General features: G+C 54.6%; 1 protein-coding gene and 1 long non-coding RNA gene across 2 annotated transcripts; both read right to left on the bottom strand.

Annotated features, from left to right (window-relative positions):
- Positions 1-19: 19 nt before the first annotated feature.
- On the bottom strand, positions 20-438 carry LOC148423296 (uncharacterized). Its single transcript, XR_015865646.1, has 3 exons — positions 386-438; positions 197-301; positions 20-125 (listed from the first exon to the last, which is right to left on the bottom strand). It is a non-coding gene; the product is annotated as an uncharacterized LOC148423296 (long non-coding RNA).
- A 3-nt stretch (positions 439-441) lies between these two features.
- Positions 442-8,707, bottom strand: LOC148423295 (titin-like). Its single transcript, XM_088415005.1, has 13 exons — positions 8,449-8,707; positions 7,068-7,367; positions 6,369-6,671; positions 5,462-5,761; positions 4,568-4,855; positions 4,121-4,423; positions 3,733-4,035; positions 3,300-3,605; positions 2,638-2,925; positions 1,795-2,085; positions 1,400-1,684; positions 531-973; positions 442-459 (listed from the first exon to the last, which is right to left on the bottom strand). Exons 1-13 carry the CDS (start codon positions 8,705-8,707, stop codon positions 442-444), a joined length of 3,687 nt encoding a protein of 1,228 aa, XP_088271131.1.
- Positions 8,708-8,775: the final 68 nt, after the last annotated feature.

The raw sequence follows: 8,775 nt of genomic DNA, 5'->3' as shown, positions 1-8,775 counted from the left end.
CACCCTGAATTCGTACTCCAGCCCCTCGATCAGTCCGGTGACGCGACACTCCTTCACCCTGAGAGGAGTCTTGCTGGCTCGTTTCCACATCAGACTGTTCCTCTCCTTGAACTCCACATGATAGCCTGCGCGCAACCACGCGCTCAGCCCTCTGTCGGGATTTCGCCCGGAGGCCGCCGCGATAGCGCTCGCTCACCTGTAATCGGGGAGCCGCCCGTGTCTTTGGGATCGGCCCAGGTCAGGATGGCCGACTCGTGGCGGATGCTCATTATCTCCGGAGGCGCGGGTGCCTCGGGGACATCTGGGGGCGGAAACAGAAGAGGCGTTGTTTTTTTCCAGGGAGCGAACGGCACAAGGGGATTTTGTGAACGTCTGGAATACTCACTGAAGGGGTGCTGCGCGATGACTGCGTCCGACCTCAAATGCTCTCCAATACCGTATTTATTCTCTGCGAACACCCTGAAGATATACTCCACTCCGTCGTGGAGACGCAGGACTCTCATGGTGGTTTTTTGGATCGCCGAAGCCACCGTTGCCCACTTGTTGTCGGTCGTCCTCCTTTTTTCGATGATGTAGTTGGACACCTCCGCGCCGCCGTCATCTTTGGGCGGCCCCCACTCCAGGGTGATGCCGTCGGCCGTGATCTCGTCAAACTTGATGGGTCCGGTGCAGATGCCCGGCCTACCCACAACCTTGAGCTGCAACTTGCAGTCCTTGGAGCCCAAGCTGTTTCTGACGTTGATGGTGTAGACTTCAGCGTCTCCTCTCTGGCAGTCTCTGATCAGGAGGGTGGTGACTCCCTGGGACGCCTCGACGCACATGCGCCCGGTGTCACCGAGCGCCACGTCGCCCTTCTTCCATGTCGCGGCGGGATACGGCACGCCGCTGATCGGGATGTTGATGCGGGCGGTAGTCCCCTCCTTCACCACGTAGCAACCGTCGTGGAGACAGCCGAGGTTGCAGTCAGGTAGCACTGCAAAGCAAAGGTTTTGGCATGTCGAAAGAAGCTCGTGCAAAAGTTCCAGTGACCCCCCGCAAAAATTTCGAGTTGTGTCCCTTTCAAGTAGCACCGCATCGTTTTCGCCACAACCACTGGCGACGAGCTGACGACCAATCATTTTTGAGTACTACGTCAAAGCCGCTGCCGTGCGAATGCGGGGATGGAGCTAGTCTATGTTTGACGGACGAAGAACCGTCCGAGTCACAGAGTAAGAGCAGAAGCTCAAACTCTAGAGTAGGTTTTCTGAAACTTCAAATGTGTTGTAGGAAGGGCAAAACTGCTTTATTTATCATGACAGGTCTTTCTATAGCGCAGCTTTTTTTAGGCTGGCCGTGGAACGCATCCATGTGACAAATAGCCCTTCACTCGTACATCACGAATGCAGTCGTAGGGTCTTACCAAACTGGTCCTTGGCGACAGCCGCAATCTCAGAGGGCGGTCCCTCTCCGGACTCATTGAGTGCCTTAACTCTGAACAAGTATTCCTTTCCCTCTGTGAGCTCCCCAACCGCCAGTGAGCTGTTCTTGCCCTTGAAGATCTGCTTCCACTTCTCGCCATCGCTCTGGTCCACGACGTAGGCACTGATGTGACTGCCGCCATCACTGACGGGCTTTTTCCAGGCAAGAGTGATGGAATCTTTGGTGGTCTTCTTGGCTTTCAAATCCATCACTGGACCGGGTTGCTCTGGTTGGGGAAATGGGGGGTTGCATGACAAGGAGAACGAGCGAGGGACAGTGGCGCCAGCAAGAAACTGCGTATGGGATCGGAGAATGTTTTTGGAGGCGCCGGCATACCTGAGGCGCGCACGCTGCCGGCGGTCTCACAACCCTCGCCGATGCCGTAAGCGTTCTCAGCCAGGACCCGGAAGCAGTAGGCCTGTCCGGCCTCCAAGTTCGGAATCCTGTACGAGATCTTGTGACACTCGGCCGACACGCAGGTCCAGGCCTTCCTCTCGGCCAGCCGCTTCTCCACGATATAGCTCTTGACTGGACTGCCGCCATCGATCGATGGGGCGTCCCAGGTGATGCAGGCGTGGTTTAGGGAGGTTTCCTTCACAGCGAGGTTCTGAGGCGGTCCAGGAGAATCTAGAGCGGGCGGGGGGAGCCGCCGAGCCGGAGGCGGTATACCGTAAATGTTTCAGTTAAACCAACCACCAAGTACTAAATCGGGCTAACGATTTGACGCCTCATTTCGGGGGTCAGCAAAACACTTTAGGCTAACTTCTGATACGACGTTGTGACAAGAGATATTTTTTTTCACAAATCAATACGAGGACGTGCGTTCGCCTCCCGGGGGCTCAACCTTACCATCACTGACGCCAATTGCACCTTCTATACTAAAAAGTCAACTGGCCCGATGACGGTTGCGGACAAACTGTGATCTTTTTCAATCGATACAAGGATTTTCTCTCTTTGCGAGAATCCGGTACGTGAAAATACCGCCGTTGTCAGCCCGATACCAATTCCACGTAACGGTACTCCAATACCAGTACCAGTACTCCGATACCAGATTGGGGAGGGGCCCTTTTTGAAAACAAACGGTGAATCTTTTTTGTACTCGACACTTAGCAAAGCTAGCTTCCTCGAGTCGACTCGAGGGCCGCGTGCTGAAAACAAGAGGGATGGACGCTGTCTCACCGAGGACCTTGACCACGACGGTGTAGCTCTTGGACCCGCTGCTGTTCTCTAGCGTCAGCACATATTTGCCGGCATCGTATCTGTTCATGTCTTCCACCGTGAGCAGGGTGTCCCACTCCGACGTCTTGATCAGGACGCCGGTTCTCTCCTTCAGGTTTCCGTCCACCTTGCTCCATGTAACTTTGGGTGCCGGACGTCCTCTAAGGGGAACGTAGATCCTCATGGTGACGCCGGCGCGAAGAACCAGCGCTTTCCTCAGGTCGGCATCCAGCTCAGCTTCCGGAGGGACTGCGCAAAGCGGTAACTTTTCACTTATTTGTCATGAGGTCGGCGAAACCCAGCTGCCTTTCCTGCCTTTAAGCATCTTTTTTTTTTTTTTTTTTACTATGCGTATTCGCACCGGATCATTCGTTTTGTTTTTTCGTAACCGTAGAACACTTTGGTCAGGCCTTTAAGCTTGTTTTTACAATACGCTTTATAGACTAACTTTGACCTGCCAACACGTTAAGTAATACTTTTTACAAGTGCTTTATGGTTCCAATTTGTTGAAAGCGTGCGGCAGGGAAAGAACGGCTGTTTCTAAGTAAGGCATCTTGAATTTTTAGCCAGTCTGGGCCACGATAAACAGGGCTCGGCTGTAAAATCATCAAAAGGGAACGTACTGAGGATATCTTTGGCCGTGTGGTTTCCAGGGACTTCGCTGGGCTCACTGTAGCCAATCTTGTTGACGGCAAACACTCGGAATTGGTACTCTGTACCTTCCATCAGGCCCGTCACCAAAAACTTTGTGGCCTGGAGCTTCTTGGGCACGTTGCATCTGGTCCAGTTTTCCGCCGAAGCCGGTTTGCACTCCACCAGGTAGCCCGTGATCTCGCAACCGCCGTCGTACGCCGGCTTGGTCCAGCTCAGGCTGATTGAGCTCTTGGTGGAATCCACCACTTTGGGGAAGGCGGGCGGGCCGGGGGGATCTGGTGAAATGCAGGTAGTGAGAAACGACGCGGCCGGAAACTCCACTGCACACGGCAACGCACGCGTTTCCGCCAGCTCGCATGTTCTTAATGTGACCTGGGTTCTCAGTCGCGAAACGTTACTCACAGACGGGATCGACAGCCAGAGCCGCGCCGGACGCATCGCTCGGTTTTCCTAGGCCGGCTTTGTTCATGGCAATGACCCTGAACTCGTACTCGGAGCCCTCGGTCAGCTGAGCCGCTTTGATGGTTCTGTCGATCACCGGCCGCCGGTTGACCTTGGCCCAGGTCAACTCTGCGGCTTCGCGCTTCTCCACCATGTATCCGAGGATGGGGGTTCGACCGTCGTTGGCCGGCGCCTTCCAGCTGACCGTCATGGAGTCTTTGGTGACGTTGGTAATAACGGGTGGATCGCAAGGGCCGGGAACATCTGAGGGAAAGCAACCCGTCGCATCAGAACCGGTCTTTTATCCATCTCCGAACGGCGACGAAAACCTCTGGAAGCCCGCGCTCACCGTAAGGGTTTTTGACCGTGACCGGCTCGGTCATGGTGGCGTCCCCCACGCCGTACTGGTTCTCGGCGCTGACCCGAAATTGGTACTCGTGGCCCTCGATGAGTTTCTCTACCGAGCAGTCGGTGATGTGACCGTGAATATTGGCGGTGACCAACGCCCAGTTGGCTCTGCTGGTCTCGCGTTTCTCAATGATGTAGCTGGTGATTTCAGAACCGCCGTCTGCCAGCGGGGGCTCCCACCGCAGCTTGACGCGGTCCGCGAACACTTTGGTGACTTTTACAGAGGCCGGGGGACCCGGTTTGTCTGCGGGGAACAACGGCGGAGGACTTAGGCAGTGTTCCCGGAATCCGTTTGCAAATGTCCCCGAGCAATTTTGAAAATCGGCGCGAGCGTCGCCTACGTCAAATTCGCGAGATGCTCATACTTCTCGTTGTACAGTAAACTCACCGAGCACTTTGACTTTAATCGTGGCATACTTGCTGCCATTGACGTTCTCGGCGAGAACGGTGTAGTCGCCGGATTCCTTCCTGGTTACGGAGTAGAGCTCCAAAAGGTGGACGTGCTTCTTCTGGGTCATCTTCATTCCCTCCGTCAGATGGAGAGGGACGCCATCTCTCTTCCAGCTGACCTTGGGCAGAGGCTTCCCAAACACCTCCGCATCCAGGAAGACGTTTTCGCCGGCTTTCACCACAATCAGGTTCTTCATGTTGACCCCCAGCTCCACACGCGGAGGAACTACGCGGAAGAAGAAGACCGTTTTTTTCTTTACGTCAGTTTCAGCCCGGAGGAAATGTAGGACTTTTGTCCGAGACCGATGATTTGGGTCCCGTGGTGTTTACTACCGAACGTAAAAAGCGGGACCCGCGTTTTTGTCTTACTCGGTGGAAGCGGACAGTCTACCCTACCCGATGAGGTAGAGAAACTGCTCAGCAATCTACATCAGAAACATGAAGGTACAACTTCCCTCCCCCGATCGATTGGAGCGGCCCGGCACACGGCCGCATCCCGTTGTTTGTATGTCAAGCCCCGCTCCAAACGGTCTCGCCTTGTCTCGGAGCTTCCAAGTTCTTATCGAAAACGAAGGCGCGGAGCGCTTCCGACTGCTGCTCTCAAAGAACGGAATGACGAGCATCCTCTCTCATCCCTTTTTTAAAGGCGTTTTCGGGACTTCACTGGTACGCAGATCAAATTTCGGAGTCTTTTTTTTTCCATTTGATTCTCTTTACAAGAACAAGATTGTGCTTTTGCGACCGCATCGTCATTTGAACTCGTCTTATGTTCCAGGTGTATCGGCGTATCCGAAAAAAACAGGGAAGTAAACACAGCGCAGGGGAGTCCTACCATTCTCTGCGATGACGGCGATGGGGTCGGACAGCTCCGAGGGCAGGCTGACGTTGACGGCCGTCTTGGCGACGACTCGAAAGACGTAGCGTTGGCCCTCTTCCAGACCGCTCACCGCGTAGTTCTCGCTCTGGATGCTCATGCAGTTGCTGTTGCAGCGGCTCCACTTCTCCTCGGGGAGCTTGCAGTACTCCACAAAGTAGCCAATCAGCTTGCTGCCGCCGTCGTGCTTGGGCCGGGTCCACACCAGCGAAACGGAGCTCCTGGTCACGTCCATGGGCTCGGGTTTACCCGGAGGGTCTGGCGGGAAGGAATGGTTTCAGCTCTCCAGCATTCACGTGACAGTACAGCGGTACCTTCCGACTGTGTGCGGGTGCCGTACGTATGCTATTACGTGCGGCTTGGATCGGCGCCCCGCTTCCGTTCTTTGCCCTTTTGGGCGATCGCACGCAAACCCGTGAAAAGCCAGGACAGAAAGTCTCAGGTGAGGTCTGTCGAGTCAAGGGACGGCGGGCGACTGTTTCTGTGTCCCTAAAATTGCGCACCTGTAAGAATAGGCCCTAACCCTAGGCATCGTAGACACGTCCTTCTCATTTCAGTCATAGCCTTATTAGTTCAAATACTGTTTTCTGCTAAACGCCATTAGCGCGAAAGATAATAAAAGCGCGCCTTCGGCTTTCCAAGGTGACCTAGCGTTCTCATTTGACATCTACCATCATGTGCGCGTCATTCGGACCCTTGATTTGTACTGCCATCTCGGTGAATGATATGTGCGCTAACCTGAGGCACTGGGGAACTAGCAGCTATTTATATCCATTCGACAGAAGCCGGCATGCATCGGAAGCCCGTTCGCGAGCCCGATTCAGGCACAAGACAAAGCAAAGGCGGCGCCGGAAGCCTTTCGTACCGACAGCCGTCCGGGCCGTGACGAATTCCGTCTGCTTGCAGAGTTTTCCCTGTCCGGCGAGGTTGATGGCGGACACCCTGAAAGTGTACTCCAGGCCCTCGATGAGACCGGTGCAGGTGTACTGGGTAGATTTGACCAGGGACTCGTTGGCCCGGACCCACAGCAGACTGTTCCTCTCCTTCTTCTCGATGCAGTATCCCGTAATGGGGCTTCCGCCGTCGCTGCCGGGACGCTCCCAGGACAGAATGACAAAGTCCTTGTTGATTTTGTTCACCTGAAGATTCCTGGGCTCACTGGGGGGATCTGGGGGCGAAAAGAAGCCAGACGGTCCGCCACTATCATTTAACACTTGCGGCCTATCGAGGCGCTCGCAAGAACGTGAATCGGAAAGCGCTACTTCAGCCACAAGGATTGACTTTGGCATTTCTTCGACTGCGGAGCGCGAGACGGTCTCACTCGCGTCAATTCAACAAGTCTGCTTTAAACCCGGGCGCGGGTAGCGTTAACGTATACAAATCTTTTAACCCATGAATGTTTTTGATGAGACCCGAGCGCTCTGCGGTTGCTGACTTTGCGCCCCGCAGTATATCCTCTCGACATTACCAACGTTATTCAAGATCTTCTGGCAATCAAAGAAAAGTCTGGAAACAAACGAGCATGTCGAGGGCTGAGAAACCACAGGTGGCGGTGGCGACTCACCAAACGGATATCTGGCAGTCATCTTCTCAGAGTAGGTGGGCTCCGAGACGCCGAAGCGGTTTTCGGCCCGGACCCGGAAGGTGTACTCCGCGCCGGTGATCAGTTTGGTCATCCGGAAGCTGGTTTTGGTACAGGAAGAGGAGACGGTGAGCCAGTCGCCCTGGCTGACGTCGCACTTCTCCACGATGTAGTTGGTGATGTTGCTGCCGCCGTCCTCCTGAGGAGGGTTCCAAAGCAGCATGCAGCCGTCGATGTCCTGCTCGGTGATCTCCAGCGGCGCTTCGGGCGGTCCTGGAATGTCTGCGCGGCGGCACACGGGACAGAAGGTGAGCTACGCGCGACGGCTTTGCAAGAACGGGCGACGGCTTGCAGACGAGCCCAAAAGGTTCGGCGCCATTCTTTAGAGCAATACCGTCAGAGCCGTTCCGCGGGTCGGTACAGATTTTGGTGCGACACCTTCTGGGCAATATGACGACCCATAAGTGACATTGGGGTTTCCTTGGCTCTACCTTTTTTTCTTTGAGATACTCCATATAAGAAAAGTGCTCGCTAGGGATATGCCAGTTGCGACGCGGTCCTTGTTGGCCCGAATATCCCCGGCGTTTCTCGCGGTGGCTTCGGAGACACTAAACACTAAACTATACATTGAGTTTATTATCGGTTATTCTTCAAAACAAGACATGTACGCTTCACTCAGGGAACTCTTACCGTATCAAAGTCAGGCAATCTAACGCTAAGCTCAGAAGCACCATCTGGATTTTGTACAACTTTTTGCTCAGTATGCCGTGACTAAAATGTGTCCGGAGACAGATTAAGCGGGATGAACTAAAGAAAATGGCAAGAATGGCTGGGATAGGAGGAGTTGTTCAAAAGCCTGGGTGCGTTTTCCGGCAGTGTTTACGGAAGACGGAGAGCTCGGGACATGCGCCTGTACGGCAGAGACCGAGGGTCTGGAGGACGTCCGCTTTGGACGTTGGCTACTTTCTCCAATCTTGGTCAACCTCCTGAAAGAAGGTTGCCAGAAAACACCCCCAACGAGGGTTGTCACCGGCCACGATGCCAACCGTAGAACGTGGGCCATTTCGTCGTTTTGCCTTTCGGCCCGAATCGTTCGCGAGTCGGGACCGGGTGCGTTCCATCCAACTTCGGAGGATGAGGCGCGGATGAAAATTGCAAAAGAGAATGCGTGTTATCTTTATTACATTCTCTAGTTTGTTCAACAGTTGATTTGCTACCTTTTAACTGAGACGAAAGACAAGCGGGTCAATTTAGCAGAGGTGGGAACCTACACCTACATTTTCCAGCGCCGGTGGTTTAAATAGGACCTGCGCGGCGGCCACTTTTATGCTCCTTTCCAGCCCCGCCTTGGTTTTGTACGAACCCATGACGACGACTTTGAGGATCTGGTTGATCTTGGCCGTGCTGTTCTCCGCCGACAGGCTGTAGTAGCCGCTGTCCGAGCGGCCGACGTTCTTGATTATTAGCGTACAGCTGCTCAACGTCTTGACCACCGACAGGCGATCCGACGTCAGCACGTCCTCGTTGCCCTGCTTCCATTTGCAGAAGGGAGCCGGCTTACCCGCCACCAGGGCCTCGATCACCATTTTGCGCCCGGCTCGGACCGTCACCGTGTCGGGCATGATGATCTTTGGAGCCACTGGGGGAGCCAAAATCGGCAGCGGTTAGCACACGTTCATTCGCCGTCGTT

This window comes from Hippichthys cyanospilos, chromosome 5 (genome assembly GCF_059441005.1).
Source record: "Hippichthys cyanospilos isolate Australia breed blue-spotted pipefish chromosome 5, RoL_Hcya_1.0, whole genome shotgun sequence".
NCBI lineage: Eukaryota > Metazoa > Chordata > Actinopteri > Syngnathiformes > Syngnathidae > Hippichthys > Hippichthys cyanospilos.
This window is presented reverse-complemented; position numbering and strand designations above follow the sequence as displayed.

Coding starts and splice junctions, on each gene's coding strand:
- LOC148423295 (XM_088415005.1), bottom strand. CDS start 8,707: ATGCCCGACACGGTGACGGTCCGAGCCGGGCGCAAAATGGTGATCGAG. Junction 6,672..7,067: donor GACTGCCAGATATCCGTTTG/GTGAGTCGCCAC, acceptor TTTCGCCCCCAG/ATCCCCCCAGTGAGCCCAGG. Junction 1,685..1,794: donor CGGCAGCGTGCGCGCCTCAG/GTATGCCGGCGC, acceptor TTCCCCAACCAG/AGCAACCCGGTCCAGTGATG.